We start from the raw sequence: 17,369 nt of genomic DNA, 5'->3' as shown, positions 1-17,369 counted from the left end.
ACAATATGCTTGACTGCTAGCCTCGCGTATTTTTAGATCATACAGTTCTTTGTAAGCACTCAAACCATCCTGCAAATATGCCCTAAACCGACGTACCCTTTCAAAATTAAAGTCGTACTTCATCATTACTCATTCGGTTTTGATTGTTATCCTTTCTTCTTCCAATTGCATCAGCTCTTATCAGTTCTTGGTCATGGGATGCCAAAATCTCTTCAACATCATCTTCGTCAACTTCCACAAGCCAAACTCACTTTGTCCTTACTTGTTCACCACGATCGAAACGCTTAATTATGTCCAGTTTTATGCTAAGTGTAACACCCTTATGAACTCTTTCAGGTTTTTCCAATACCTTAGACCTCATCTTGCTAATGGCTGCTCACAGGCATGTGTTTAAGCAATGCTAGCAAGAATGCAGTTCCAAATCCGAGGGAGAGCGGCTGCTCGGGGCATGCGCTGCCTTTTTTTCGCATGCTGCCTTTTTTCGTAACAGTGAAAACACATTCTGTTAGCGAAAACAGGTAACTAATGTAGGTCTTTCGTAACAGTGAAGTTTCGTAAAGCAAACGTTCGAAAAGCAGGGGACACCTGTATGTGAAAAGCAAGAGGATAAGATGTGAGAGAATAGGACCAATCAAGTGTGACAGTGGAAAAGTGTGCATGGAACCAGAGGAGATAGCAGAGGTACTTAATGAATACTTCGCTTCAGTGTTCACTACCGTAAAGGATCTTGATTGTAGGGATGACTTAAAGCGGATTTAAAAGCTTGAGCATATAGACATTAAGGAAGAGGATGTACTGAAGCTTTTGGAAAGCATCAAGTTGGATAAGTCTCCGGGACTGGATGAGATGTACCCAAGGCTACTGTGGGAGGCAAGGGAGGAGATTGCTGAACCTCTGGCAATTATCTTTGCATCAATGGGGACAGGAGAAGTTCTAGAGGATTGCAGATGTTGTTCCCTTATTCAAGAAAGGGAGTAGAGATAGCCCAAGAAATTACAGACCTGTGATTTCAGTGGTTGGTAAGTTGATGGAAAAGATCCAGAGAGGCAGAATTTATGAACATTTGGAGAGGCATAACATTATTAGGAGTAGTTAGCATGGCTTTGTCAAAGGCAGGTCGTGCCTTACAAGCCTGATTGAAATTTTTCAGGATGTGACTACACACATTGATGAAGGTAAAGCAATAGATGTAGTGTATGGATTTCAGCAAGGCATTTGATAAGGTACCCCATGCAAGACTTATTGAGAAAGTAAGGAGGCATGGGATCCAAGAGAACCTTTCTTTGTGGATCCAGAATTGACTTGCCCACAGAAGGCAAAATGTGGTTGTATGATTGTAGACGGGTCATACTCTGCATGGAGGTCAGTGACCAGTGGTGTGCCTCTGTTCTGGGACCTCTTCTCTTTGTGATTTTTATAAATGACCTGAATCAGGAAGTGGAGGGATGGGTTAGTAAATTTGCTGATGACATAAAGATTGGGGGTGTTGTGGACAGTGTGGAGGGCTGTCAGAGGTTACAGCGGGACATCGATAGCATGCAAAACTGGGCTGAGAAGTGGCAGATGGAGTTCAACCCAGATAAGTGTGAGGTGGTTGATTTTGGTAGGTCAAATATGATGGCAGAATATAGTATTAATGTTAAGACTCTTGGCAGTGTGGAGGATCAGAGGGATCTTGGGTTCTGAGTCCATAGGACACTCAAAGCTGCTACGCAGGTTGATTCTGTGGTTAAGAAGGCATATGGTGCATTGGCCTTCATCAACCGTGGGATTGAGTTTAAGAGTCAAGAGGCAATGTTACAACTTTATAGGACACTGGTCAGACCCCACTTGGAGTACTGCACTCAGTTCTGGTCACCTCACTACAGGAAGAATGTGGAAACTACAGAAAGGGTGCAGAGGAGATTTACAAGGATGTTGCCTGGATTGGGGAGCATGCCTTATGAGAATAGGTTGAGTGAATAGGTTGCCTTTTCTCCTTGTAGCAGCAGAGGATGAGCTGTGACCTGATAGAGGTGTAGAAGATGATGAGAGGCATTGATTGTGTGAATAGTCAGAGGCTTTTTCCCAGGGCTGAAATGGCTAACACGAGAGGGCACAGTTTTAAGGTGCTTGGAAGTAGGTACAGAGGATTTGTCAGGGGTAAGTTTTTTTTTACACAGAGAGTGGTGAGCGCGTGGAATGGGCTGCCAGTAACGGTGGTGGAGGCAGATACAATAGGAGACTCCTGGTTAGGTACATATAACTTCAAAAAATAGAGGGCTATGGTGAAATGAGTGAAAAAATGAATAACGAGATATTCTTTACAGGAGAGCTTAATTTCAAACAGTTAAACAAATCTGGAATAGAACACACTAGTTTCAGTTACATAATCAGAATCAGGTTTAAAATGACCGGCATATGTCATGAAATTGTTGTTATGCAGCAGCAGTACATTGCAATACATAATAATAAAAACTATCAATTACAGTAAGAATTATATATATTAAAAAAGTTAAATTAAATAAGTAGTGCAAAAGGAGAAACAAAAAGTAATGAGGTCATGTTCATGGGTTCAAAGTCTACTGAGAAATCGAATGACTCAAGGGAAGAAACTATTCTTGAAATGTTGAGTGTGTGCCTTCAGACTCCTGTACCTCCTCTCTGATGGGAGCAATGAGAACAGGGCATGTCCTGCGTGATGGAGGTCCTTAATGATCGATGCTGCCCTTTTGAAGCATTGTTCCTAGATGATGTCCTGGATACTCTGAAGGGTAATGCCCATGATGGAACAGACTGCGTTCACAACTTTCTGTAGCTTATTTTGATTCTGTGCAATTGCCACCGCCCCCGCCCCCCCCCCCCGCCCATACCAGACAGTGGTGTCAGTCTGTGACTAAGATCCCGCTAGATTGGTATGTTCAGTGTGACCCTTCAGGAAAGAAAATTTGCCGTCCTTACCTTATCTGGCCTGTATGAGTCTCCAGATCAACAACAATTTGGCTGACTGTTCGGTGGCAAGCCCAAGGACAGAGTAGGAGGTTAGATCTCCAGCTCTGGAACATGCTAACCCATCACGCTCTGCCATCAGATTTCTGAGCAGTCCATAAATTCATGAACACTACCTTTTTATCCCTTTCATTTTTCTATTATTTATTTTCACATATATAGCAATTGTTATGTCTTTGCACCATACTGCTGATGCAAAACAACAAATTTCATCTTAAATAAGTCAGTGATAATAAACGCGACTCTGACCCCTTACACAGTTCTTTTTAGATGAATAAGCGATCAGCACAATCTGGCAGGTTAAAACAACTTGGCAGAAGCATGATGTTTTCCCAAGTGGGCAATGAACATCCCAAAGCACCATTCCAAAGAAGAACAGGAAAGCATTCCTTGCCAAAATTTACCACTCAATCAAGATAATTTAAAATGATTATTTGCTCATCCTCATATTGCTCTTTATGGAACCTCGCCATGAAGAAACCAATCGTCAATTTGTTATTTTCATATAAGAAGCTCTACGTGAGCCTGTTTCTTTTCCAAGCAAAGGTAAATATAATGACTACAATCTATACTTAACTCACAAATTCTTCCATAAAAGTTTCCCGATATTGCTCAGATACTAAACAGTTAGAAACACATTGGTGACCTGACTTAAACCACTAGACCATCCAGCCTGCAACCCGTAATGAATACAGCAGATACCCTTGAACAGCAGATAGGGTAACCAAAATAAAACAATCTGCTATTTAAGTTACAAGAGCAAAACATCACAAATACTCAAAACTTTAAGTTCCTAAAATAACACAAATTATATAAAAAGTCTAATTATGTCATTGCTCAAAAGGGTTTCTATTTATATCATTGTACTCAAAAGTGATACATTTTCAAGTGCGATACTTGGCATACATGCATCTCTTCATATTGGAAAAAAATCTATTCATGAAAGAGATAATGAAGCAAAGCCAAAGAAAAGTGGGGCGGCCGATTCAGATCAAGGTGACTGAAATTAGGCTAGATTCCCACGTGTATAAAGTATTGTAGAGGCTTAGTTCCACTAAAGATATTTTGGACAAGCAAATTCTATCTACATGAATTTGTCTTCCACTCTCGCCAGATCAAAAAGGGAAAAGTATAAACATGTGGCTTATTAAAACAGTTTATTAGACTGCATGAGATAAAAAGGTCTATGTGCAAAATTGCTCTTCATGAATCAAGTGCATTATTTTGGCAGCATTCTGGCAAATATATTATTTCCAAGGTCAAAAGGGCTTCATGTGCCTTTTCTTAAGCCCTTATTCAGACCCCTAGGTACACCTGCTGGTGTTTATGGCTATGAAATTCTCACTATACAAAAACTGTCCCAGAAAATGATACTCATCAGAAATTCAGTAGAAAGAAAAAATCGGGGAAATGTCAAGGACAAATTGGCACCAAAATAGCCACTGCAAGAAACTGGCTTAAATTCAATGCTCAGAAAATTATTTTATTCTCAGGACAATTCTTAAATAATAAAACTACCATTTTAAGAATGAAATTGTATGCCTTCAACAATTCAAACAATTTTTTAAAGATTATTCCTTACATCTAGTGGGTTGAATAAGACTACAAGCATAGAGTGAGTTCTTTTATTATAAACTAATATTAAAAAGCAGGAGTAATTACAACATTATTAGCAGTGAAACAATTGCACTCTTCACGGACTTCAAAAATACTTCCCACAAAAGATATAGCAACATTGGAGAAATGTTTTTCCTTTCTTCCAACAATGGGTCTTGTTCAGCATTACTTTCAGAAGTTTCCACACATGCACTGGGTGATTTAATTTTTACCTTCCTTATATCACTAGACTGTTCTCGTGCTTTCACATCATTGCTTAAGACTTCTAAATATTAGATACAGGGGGTTTGATTTTAACTTATCTAGTACTTTCCCTTCAGTAATATTAATTACTTTAAGTTTCTCAGTGGCAGCAGACCCTTATTCTTCTCTGAATTCTGACACACTTATGGTGACTTCTGTAATGTAGATATAGAGTATTTGAACTCCTGAAGAAGGGTCTTGGCCCAAATTGTCAACAATTTATTCCTCTCTATAGATGCTGTCTGACCTGCTGAGTTCCTCTAGTACTTTGTGTGTTTTACTCTGGATTTCTAGCATCTGCAGAATCTCTTGTGTTTTTGAAATATTTGGTTAATAGCTTATTTTTCATTATTTTTCCCATCATTGTCTCTTTGGGAACCAAATTTTTTTTTGCTATTTTTTTTCTCTTAACACAACTATAGAAATTCTTACAATATTTTTTTTATTCCATGCTGGTTTATTCTCCAAGCTCACATTTATTTTCTAGTTGTTACTTGCTGCTTCCTGAAAATATCCTGGTCCTCAGGTTTAATTCTCCTCTTGACAACAGCTGGATGAATCTCCCTGAAAGGGGCCTGCTCCACCTTTTTATCCTCATATCTTAATTTACCTAGTACAGACAACCCATGCACCACAGTTATTTGGGCATAAGTATACAGGTGGAAATTCACTGCTCCTAGCTCCTAGGTACATCAAGTGAAACACAGCAAGACCCCAGTGACAACTAGGTAGGCAGTGAAAACACAAACCCAACCCCAACCCCAGTAATTCCTTACACACCATGACAGAGGAAACTTGGCAAAAAGCACTGAATGCAGCCAATGCAATTCAATCAATACAGAGTATTACAGTTGATCAATAGGGCAGCTTCTTTCACTTAAGTCCTTCAGCTGCCACAAGTCTACATGTAAATATATGGCACAAAGCAAACATTTTCTTTTCACCTAATACCATTTTGAACCCCATTAATTAACTACTTTATCCACACAGAGTTTTTATTCTTCAACGTATCTTAGGAATTGTAAATAGAGCTCTGCCAGAATTTATCCCCTGGCAAAACATATAATCCAATTTCACTACCTTCCTCAGCCTTTGAAGATCTCATTATGCCATAACTGATTTTATTTAAGTTTAAAAATCCAGATCCCAAATTACTTGTCCATCTCAAACTACAAAATTCAATCACATTGCGATCACTTCTCCCTTAAGGACACCTTAAGGTTACTAATTAACCTGTATTGTTATATAAGGTCCAAAATACTCTGCTTTCTATTTAGTTCAATTACATTTGGTTTCTTAAAAGTACCATAAGTGCATTCTATATATTCATCCTTTATACTACTTTTACCAGTTCAGTAGTCAAGTCAAATGTAGAGTGAAAAACTTCATGTCAACCTTTGTTGTAGTCCTTTCTTATTTTTTGATTGATTCTTTCTCCAACTATATCACAACTGTTGGGAACGGAGGTGGGGCAAGGAGATAGGATTCAGATTCATTTATTTATCACATGTACATCGAAACATACAGTGAAATGCATTGTTTGTGTTAACAACCAGCACAACCTAAGGATGTGCTGGGAATAGTCTGCAAGTGTCACCGCACATTCTGGCACCAACACAGCGTGCCTGCAATGCTCAGCAGAGCAATACAGAAAACAAAAGAACAGAACATAATGAGCAACAAAATAACAACAGCAAAATAAGCCCCTTACCTCCCTCCCACTCACCCACTCTCACAGAAATTCCTCTAACCACAAGACAGGCCTCCAGCCTCCTTGCAGACAACGGGCCTCTGATTTCCCCAGTGGACTCTCAGAGTCAGAGACCCAGGCCTTCAGCCACTGGATTTTGACCACCAGAGCTCCGACTAACCTTCAGGCTTCGATCTTCGGTAACAACCCCAGGACTAGCCGATGAGAGGACCCCGAACTCCAGACTCAATGATGATTGGATGTTCTCATGTATTCTAAAAGATAATTTGTTTTATTCCCCTCTTTAATCACCATATATTGATGAGGATCTACTATTTGCACCGTCGTTTGCCTGGGCTAATCATCACCAACTTCCCCCACTACCAAACAATTATTCCCTTTCGTGTATTCTTTCTGAACATCAAGTATCCGAGAATGCTTATTCTCCACTTTAATTATGATGCAACCACATGTCAGTAATAAGCTGTTACAGCAAGTTCATTTGCTTCCATTTGTGCCAGTTGCTTGTCTACTTACAATAAATGCTTCATGCATTCTAATACAACAGCTCAGTTTCAACACTTTGCAAGGATTCTTCAATTGTTACTGAAGTAGTATTACCAGTTAAACTTCACTTACTGTGTTTTTCAGCACTTAAATCACTAATTTATTCCATTAACTTGGAGATGGGAGCCACGGGGTCGTGATGCAAAGATGCTTTTCTCATTGGAGATGCATGGCGTACCACAGGTATAGGTATGGAACACAGTGATGTTGCTAGTAATGTACATTAAGGACCTGGGTGTGAATGTAGGAGATATGATTAGTAAGTTTATGGAAAACACAGAAGTTGGTGGTGCTACGGATAGCATGGAATGTTATCTAAGCAGGATATAGATCAGATGGAAAGTTGGATGGAGCATCAACAGATGAAATTTAATCCTGGCAAGAGCAAGGTGTTGCAGTTAGGGAAGTCACAAAGGGGTAGGACACATACAGTATATGGTCAGGCACCAAGGAATGTTGATGAACAAGAGGGACTCTGGGGTTCAAGTCCATAGTTCCCTGAAAGTGGCAACACAGGTAAACAGAATGATGAAAAAAGCATCTGAATCCTTATCTTCACAGAATAGGCAAATAGTGGCTTGTTATGCATTATGTGCAGTTCTAGGCACCATGGAAGGATATGGTTGTGCTGGAAAGAATGCAGAGGAGACTCCCACGAGGTTGGGGAGATCTTGTTTTCCTCAGACTCAAGAGGTATATACAAATATAAGAGAGACAGAGGAGGTCTTTTTTTTTCCACATAGACAGCTCCTGCTCCCAATCCTCACCATCTCCCCCAATTACTATGCCAATTAATTTACAGCCCATGTCTAAAGCCACAGTTATCCGGATTGTGACAACACTCTCCCAATGGAACAGCTTTTTCTCCTCTCCCATCAGTAATGGTACCAACCACATCAATCTAAACCCGGTTACCCATACCCCTATTTTTCCAAGCTTCACGTACCTATCCAGGAGCCTCTTAAAAGACCCTATCGTATCCACCTCCACCACCGTCACCGGCAGCCTATTCCATGCATTCACCACCCTCTGTTTAAAAAACTTACCCCTGACACCTCCTGTGTACCTACTTCCAAGCAACTTAAAACTGTGCCCTCTCATGTTAGCCATTTCAGCCCTGGGAAAAAGCCTCTGAGTATCCACATGATCAACGCCTCTCATCATCTTATATACCTCTATCAGGTCACCTCTCATCCTCCGTCGCTCCAAGGAGAAAAGGCTGAGTTCACTCAACCTATTCTCAAAAGGCGTGCTCCCCAATCCAGGCAACATCCTTGTAAATCTCCTCTGCACCCTTTCTATGGTTTCCACATCTTTCCTGTAGTGAGGTGACCAGAACTGAGCACAGTACTCCAAGTGGGGTCTGACCAGGGTCCTGTATAGCTGTAACATTACTTCTCAGCTCAGAAACTCAATCCCACGGTTGATGCAGGCCAATACATTGTATACCTTCTTAATCACACAATCAACCTGCGCAACAGCTTTGAGTGGCCTATGGACTTGGACCCCAAGATCCCTGTGATCCTCTACACTGCCAAGAGTCTTACCATTAATACTATATTCTGCCATCATATTTGACTTACCAAAATCAACCACCTCATACTTATCTGGGTTGAACTCCATCTGCCACTTCACAGCCCAGTTTTACATCCTATCAATGTCCCGCTGTAACCTCTGACAGCCCTCCACACTATCCACAACACCCCCAACCTTTGTGTCATCAACAAATTTACTAACCCATCCCTCCACTTCCTCATCCAGGTCATTTATAAAACTCACAAAGAGTAGGGGTCCCAGAACAGATCCCTGAGGCACACCACTGGTCAGCGACCTCCATGCAGAATATGACCCATCTACAACCACTCTGCCTTCTGTGGGCAAGCCAATTCTGGATCCACAAAGCAAGGTCCCCTTGGATCCCATGCCTCCTTACTTTCTCAATAAGCCTTGCATGGGGTTCCTTAAAAAATGCCTTGCTGAAATCCATATACACTACATCTATTGCTCTACCTTCATCAATGTGTTTAGTCACATCCTCAAAAAATTCAATCAGGTTGCAAGGGAATGGGAACCAGAGTGCCGGAGCACATTGTGGGCCATAAGACCATAAGATAGAGGAGCAGAATTAGGTAATTGGACCCATCGAGTCTGCTCCGCCATTTCATCATGGCTGATCCAATTTTCGTGTCAGCTTCAATCTCATGCCTTCTCCGCGTATCCCTTGACCAATCAAGAATCTATCGACCCGTCTTAATATACATAACAACCAGGCCTCCACACCTGCCTGTGGCAACGAATTCCACAGATTCACCACCCTCTGGCTAAAGAAATTCCTCATCTCTGCTCTAAAAGGACCCCACTTTATCCTGAGGCTGTGTCCTCTGGTCTTAAGACTCTCCTACCATAGGAAACATCTTCTCCACATCCACTCTATCAAGCACTTTCACCATTTGACAGGTTTCTATGAGGTCACCCCTCATTCTTCTGAATTCTGGTGAATACAGGCCCAGAGCCAAACGCTCTTCATATGACAAGCCATTCAATCCTGGAATCATGGAATCATTTTCGTGACCTCCTTTGAACCCTCTCCAGTTTTAGCACATCCTTTCAAAGATAAAGCCCAAAACCACTCACAATACTCCAAATGAGGCCTCACCAGTGCTCTAAAAAGTTTCAACACTACATCTTTGTTTTTATATTCTAGTGGTTTTGGGGAAAGATGTTGCTAAGGTTGGGCACGGTGGGATTAATGTATGAGTTATGTATATTTCAATGCAAGGAGAGTATAAAGGCAAATGAGAATAGGGCACGGATAAACACATGGATTTATGACACTGTAGATCAGTGAAACTTGGTTGCAGGAGAGGCAGAATTGCAGTTCAATGTTCCAGGATTCCACTGTTTTAAACGTGACAGAACGGCAGAGAGGTGGTAATATTAGTCAGGGAAAATATCACAGCAGTGCTCAAAGGATAGACTGGAGAGCTCGTCTACTGAGCCTATATGGTTGGAACTGAGGGATAAGAAAGGGATGACCATGATAATGAGATTATATTATAGACCACCCAATCGTCAGTGGAATTTAGAGGAGCAAATTTGTTGAGAGATTGCAGACTGTTGCAATAAAACATAAGGTTATGATAGTAGGTGATTTTAACTTTCCACATATTAACTAGATGGGATATTTGTCAGATGTGTTCAGTAAGGTTCCATTGACCAATACATAGAAGTCTCAACTAGAAAGAGTGTGATACTAGATCTCTATTAGATAGATCTCCTATTAGGGAACAAGATAAGACAAGTAACGGAGAGTGTGTACGCGAACACTCTGCATCATAATGCCATTAGTTTCAAGGTAATTATGGAGAAGGATAGGTCTTGTCCTTGGGTTGTGATTCCAAATTGGAGGAAGGCCAATTTTGATAGCATCAGAAAGGATCTAGCAAGTGTGAATTGGGACAGGCTGTTTTCTGGCAAAGTTGTACATGGGTAAATGCATTAATGCAAATAAATTGCACGTTGCACACAGACGGAATCTTTACTCCTGATATATATGAAGGATGTAAGTAATAAATTCAATTCAATTTAATTCAATTGGAGGCCTTCAATGGTGAAATTTTTAGCGTACAGAGGTTATTTATTCCTGTCACAATAAACGGCAAGGATAACAAGTTTAGGGAACCTTAGTGTTTGAGATATTGAGGCTCTTGGTTAAGAAGAAGGAGGTACATAGCGGGTATAGGCAGGAAGGACCAAATGAAGTACTTGAGGAGTATAAGAAATGCAAGAGAACACTTAAGGGAATAAGAGGGCTAAAAGACAAGGTCCTCTTGAAGATCAAAGTGGCCATCTATGCATGGAGTCGAAAGGGATGGGGGAGATCTTACATTTTTTTTTGCATCTATATTAATTCCTAAGACAGGCACAGAGTCTATAGAAGTGAGGCAAAACAACAGTGAGGTCATGGACCATATACAGATTACAGAGGAGGAGGCATTTGCTGTTTTAAGGCAAATTAGGGTAGATAAATCTCCAGTGCCTAATAAGGCGTTCCCTCAGACCTTGTGGGAAGCTAGTACAGAAATTGCAGGGGCCCTGGCAGAGAGATTTAAAAGTCCTTAGCTACAGGTGAGGTGCCGGAGGTTTGGAGGACAGCTAATGCTGTTCTGTTGTTTAAGAAAGACTCTTAGAATAAGCCAGGAAAATATAGGCCGGTGAGCCTAACATCAGAAGTGAGTAAGTTATTGGAAGGTATTCTAAGGGACCAAATATACAGTGCAAGTTTTTAGATAGACAGGGACTGATTAGGGTAGTCAACATGGCTTTGTGTGTGGCAGGTCACGTCTGATCAATCTTACAGAATTTTTTGGGGAAGTTACCAGGAAAGTTGATGATGACAAGGTAGTGGATATTGTCTACATGGACTTCAGCGAGACATTTGACAAGGTCCCACACATAGTCAAGAAGGTTCAGTCGCCTGGCATTCAAGATGAGGGCACAACTGCAGAATTGAAGGATGGCCACTTAGAACAGTAATGCAGAGAGATTACTTTCATCAGAGGGTGATAAATCTGGGGAATTTCTTGCCACGAGTGGCTGTGGTGGCCAAGTCATTGGGTGCATTTAAGGCAGAGATAGACAGGTTCTTGATTAGCCAGGTCATCAAAGGGTATGGAGAGAAGGCAGGGGAGTGGGGATGACTAGAAGAATTGGAGCATCCCATGATTGAATGGTGGAGCAGACCAAATGGGTCAAATTGCCTACTTCTGCTCCTATATCTTATGGTCTAAACTGGATTAGAGTTTGGCTTCCCGGGAGAAGTCAGAGAGTGGTAGTAGATGGTTGCCTTTCTGACTGGAGGCCTGTGACTAATGGTGTGCCACAGGAACCGGTGCTGGGTCCATTGTTGTTTGTCATCTATTTCAATGATCTGGATGATAATGTGCCAAACTGGATCAACAAATTTGTGAATGACACCAAGACTGGAGGTGCAGTAGACAATGAGGAAGACTATCAAAGCTTGCAGCGAGATCTGAACCAGCTGAAAAAATGGGCTGAAATATGTCAGATGGAATGTAATGCAGACAAGTGTGAGGTGTTGCACTTTGGGAGGACAAACCGGGTAAGACTTTAAGCAGTTGGATAAAGTTGAATAGGTTAGGACTTTATTCCCTAGAGTGTAAGAGAATAAGGGAAGTTTTCATAGAGGTATACAAAACTATGAGGGGTTTAGATAGGGTAAATGTAAGAAGGCTTTTTCCACTGAGGTTGGGTGAGACTAGAACTAGAGGTCATGGGTTAAGAATGAAAGGTAAAATGTTTAAAGGGAACACCAAAGGGAATTTCTTCACTCAGAAGGTGGTGAGAGTGTGGAATAAGCTGCAAGCACTCTTAATTCACTTTTTCAGATATTACACAGTAAGGTTAATAATTTTTCCCAGTAAGACAGGCGAGTTTACAGACAGCACAAGACAAAGTGTCAACAACTTTACATTGATTGAGGAAATTGGGCTCCAACTGCTTTGAAGGGATTGAGCAAACAGAGTCATTGTGAACCTAGAGGGAACATCAAAAGCAGGGCCCCATGAGCTCCACTGAATAAATGAAACCAGACTCTGTGATCCAGATACAGAACCAATTGGAAGTTTAGTGCGATACGTACATATCATAATTGAGTTTCAATCTTCCATTGTTCAGGACTAAAACTACATACTTATACAAACAAATGTACAGTTTTGTTAGATCACAGCTTTCCCTTCCTGCTGGACTTTAAAGGTGGAAATTCAGTTTCTAAGCTTACATCCATGGTATCTTCCTACACAACCATATACTGAAACAGCGTTCCCTCATCAATCTTACAATTTCCATTTAATAGCCTGAATGATTAAAATTTGTGTTACAGAAATCTCCTGCTTTCTACCATCCACCCTTAAGACCAGAAGACAAAGGAGCAGAAGTTGGCCATTCAGCCCATCGAGTCTGCTCCGCCATTTTATCATGAGCTGATCCATTCTCCCATTTAGTCCCACTCCCCCGCCTTCTCACCATAACCCTTGATGCCCTGGCTACTCAGATACCTATCAATCTTTGCCTTAAATACACCCAATGACTTGGCCTCCACTGCCGCCCGTGGCAAAAAATTCCATAGATTCACCACCCTCTGGCTAAAAAAATTTCTTCACATCTCTGTTCTGAATGGGCGCCCTTCAATCCTTAAGTTATGCCCTCTCGTACTAGATTCCCCCCATCATGGGAAACAACTTTGCCACATCCACTCTGTCCATACCTTTCAACATTCGAAGTGTTTCTATGAGGTCTCCCCTCATTCTTCTAAACTCCAAGGAATACAGTCCAAGAGCAGACAAACATTCCTCATATGTTAACCCTCTCATTCCCGGAATCATTCTAGTGAATCTTCTCTGTACCCTCTCCAACGTCAGCACATCCTTTCTTAAATAAGGAGCCCAAAACCGCCCACAGTACTCCAAGTGAGGTCTCACTAGCACCTTATAGAGCCTCAACATCACATCCCTGTTCCTATACTCTATTCCTCTGGAAATAAATGCCAACATTGCATTCGCCTTCTTCATCACCGACTCAACCTGGAGGTTAACCTTAAGGGTATCCTGCACGAGGACTCCCAAGTCCCGTTGCATCTCAGAACTTTGAATTCTCTCCCCATTTCAATAATAGTCTGCCCATTTATTTCTTCTGCCAAAGTGCATAACCATACACTTTCCACCCCTCACAAAAAAACCTCAATTTCCAAAATGTTTGCGAATACTCACTAAATAGGACTAAAGAGCTCTACGAAAAAAATCAATATCAGCCAAGCATTCACTCAAAGGGGAACTACAATTGCAGACAATGCCTATGTATGTGCACTCTTGGGACTAAGCTCCAAAACATTTATTTACAAGAGCAAGATCGTCTATCAACCTGTCCCAAGATACTACAAGAGGTGATTGATAAGTTCGTGGCCTAAGGTAGAAGGAGTCAACTTTAGAAAACCTAGCACATTTATTTTTCAACGGTACCCTCCTACATTTACACACTTAGTCCAGCGATCGTGGAGCATACGGATCTTGGACATCTAGAAAGTGTCCACAGCAGGGGCGATTGATAAGTTTGTGGTCTAAGGTAAAAGGAGATGAGTTATTAACTTCAAACTTTCTGCATAATCATTCAGAGTTGAACTGCATGTGCATGTAACGAGAGCTGCATAATTCATGTCCTTCTACCTTAGGCCACGAACTTATCAATCACCCCTGCTGTGGACACTCTTTGGAGGTCCAAGATCCGCATGCTCCACGACCACTGGACTAAATGTGTAAATGTAAATGTTGAAAAATAAATGTGCAAGGTTTTCTAAAATTGACTCCTTCTACCTTAGGCCACGAACTTATTAATCAGCCCTTGTACACTGCCCTCTGACAAAGATTCATAGCAAGACCCTGGAAAATATTGATCATTTCCCATGTCTTGGGAGCTACCACTCAGTAAAGGTAGGTAATGATGATGAAATTCACCAACATGTTTCATGTGCCAGCAAATATTTTCATCTATTGAGGAAAAAGGTTATTTGAAGATCAGCAACTTAGATATGGCATAAAGCTCATGACCTATCGGGCAGCAGTAATCACAAACGCCAAAAGTACTTGAGACCAAGTCTACCCATAGCAGATATCTCAAGGCACTGGCACAATACTGCCAATGCTGCCCCCAAAGGATCTTCCAAATCCACTGGAAGGATAAGTGAAAGTCAGTACCTTCTCCCAACCAACATCACCAATACTGAAACTCAAATTATTTGCAAGACAAGTTGTTTTCATGCCCAACTCACAAAGCAGACCATTCCAAGCTCTGCCATGGGTGATTACCAGATGATTGGAGAAAATGGTTCAAAGATATGTTCGAAACTTCTTAAGTCAGGGGTTCCCAAATATTTTTATGCCATGGACCTTTCCATTAACCCAGGGGTTCATGGACCCCAGGTTGGGAAACCCAGCCTTAAGTAGTCATCTGCTTGAGTTAGGGAGGGGCATTTGAAATGGTATTGAGAATGAAGAGCCCATACATGAAGAGCACAGAGAAGACCTGTGTGAGTGGCAAAAGGAATGCACAATCTAACAAAATCCAGCCCAGTCATTATTCAGTAAGTGGGAAATGATGGCAGACTTGCATTTAATGAACTAAATGGTTAAATAACACAAGCTATCTGGCTATCTGTGTAACTCCTTTTCCAAGTTACTGAACAATTTACAAATTCAACCCTTCATTATTTTACAGCACATCCTAGGACTATGTGAATATTCAGTTAAAAAGTTTACATACACAGTCCTTTCAGTGCATGAAGCAACAAATGTGTCATTATGATTGAATAAACCTCCATATGCAGTCATTTTTATTTACTACATTTTGGCTACAGTATACCAAAGTTTATCTGGTTAAGATCCTACAACAAATATCAATTACAGGCATTCTTCAGGCAGAAAGAACTCATTACAGGCATTCCTCAGTTTACAAAAGATGTGGGAAAACCTTTTGCTAAGTGAAATTTCATAACACATAAAGGCTGGATGAAGTGTAATATGGATGCATGTGTAGTCCTATGAGTGGAAGATAATGTTCTATTCATTTCATTAAAAAGATTGAAAATCAAAAAAATATATATACCATAAAGCTTTAATGCAGGGGTTCCCAACTTGGGACCTATGGACCTCTTGCTTCATGGTATTGGTCCATGGCATAAAAAAGATTGGGAATCCCTACTTTAATAGCATTATAGTTCTTTGTAACATAACTATTAGCAACTCATTAATGAAAATATTTAAAAGCATGCAATGTATTTTGTGTAGGAAAATATGTGCATGGATCCACATGCTTTTACAGGTAACCAAATTACCCACCACTTGATCTGCTTTTGCGGTTGGACTTCCCACCACTGAGGAGCATCTTTAGGCTGTTACGGAACATATCTTCATCCACAGGGCTTGTCAATATTCAGTCCAAATTCTATCAAATAAAAAAGAGATTTGTCAATGGGAACACCTACGGTAATGCTAACAAAACCAGAAATCAGTACCCAATGGCAAAGTCCATCAAACAAGCCAAAGAGGTTCTTCCACAAATTACAAAGGACCAAAACTAACATTTTAAAAGAATTAAATCAGATTTTTTTTTTTAACTATGTACATTCATTCATCACTTTTCATTACTTCATTACATCAAGATTTTCATGTTATCTTGATGAAGCCAGGGGTTTATGTCAATGAAAGAATAAATATTGGCCAGGACAAAGAATTGTTGCCAACTTGTTCTTCAAACCACTGCCATGTTTTATATTTATTCACAGCATAAAAGGAGCCTGTTCTAATATACCATCTCAAAGATAGTACATCACTCCTTCAGAATTTCATTGAATTACTCCTAAATTTCTGTCCTCAATTCTCATCAGCAAGACTCAAATCTACAAAGTTCTGACCCAGAGATAAGCACAAACTGAACCTTCATATCAAAAAAGTATATCAAATTTTGAGATTAAAAACTATTTTATGTTTCTCTGCTTTTGAGGAAAGCAGGACAAATGACAGCATTACATCAATGTGCCAGAACCTCGTTGCTTACAGTAAGTCACTGAAAAATATTGTACTAATGCTCATTGATGCAATGAATTCAATGATGAAATAGTGCAGCCTTTTAGAAAAATGTCATCTTTTTGTAGTTCATACGTGAAAATATACACAATGAAATACTTCAGTCAATAACTTTGTATAATGAGGTAGAAGAATTTTTGTTTTGCTTCATCACCAGTGTGGTTACTAAATTCTGGAGCTGCATTCCTGACAGACATCAATTTTCCAAGTACTGTATCTCCACGAATGAATTATTACAGGCATACACAACCCTTCTCTCAGTTAGTCATAAGCATACACCACACAACAAACAGCAACCACTGTCCATCTATCTTTTGCCAATCAAGAAAGAGATTACACTAAAAAAGGATCTCCAAGGTAGCAATCTCTGGATTACTGACAGTGCCATTTGCTAGTCAGGACAGGAATAAGATGATAGTACAGGTGAATGAGTGGCTGAGGAACTGGTGCAGGGAGCAGGGTTTCAGATTCTTGGATCACTGGAACCTCTTCTGGGGCAGAGATGACTTGTACAAGAGGACAGGTTGCACCTAAATTGGAGAGGAACCAATATCCTGGCCGGGAGGTTCACTAGTGCTTCTCAGGAGGGTTTAAACTAGGGGGGTGGG

General features: G+C 40.6%; 1 protein-coding gene across 5 annotated transcripts in view; it reads right to left on the bottom strand.

The window, feature by feature from the left end:
- The window catches only part of LOC134340122 (protein TANC2-like), an 828,834-nt gene that overhangs the window by 604,116 nt on the left and 207,349 nt on the right, over positions 1-17,369 (bottom strand). For all 5 annotated transcript variants that reach the window (XM_063036995.1, XM_063036994.1, XM_063036997.1 and 2 more), the window contains one exon: positions 16,015-16,120. In XM_063036995.1, the coding sequence (XP_062893065.1) occupies positions 16,015-16,081 (67 nt within the window). In that variant the 5' untranslated portion in view covers positions 16,082-16,120. The remainder of the gene's footprint in view (positions 1-16,014; positions 16,121-17,369) is intronic.

The sequence above is a fragment of the Mobula hypostoma genome, chromosome X1 (genome assembly GCF_963921235.1).
Source record: "Mobula hypostoma chromosome X1, sMobHyp1.1, whole genome shotgun sequence".
In the NCBI taxonomy this organism is placed as follows: domain Eukaryota; kingdom Metazoa; phylum Chordata; class Chondrichthyes; order Myliobatiformes; family Myliobatidae; genus Mobula; species Mobula hypostoma.
This window is presented reverse-complemented; position numbering and strand designations above follow the sequence as displayed.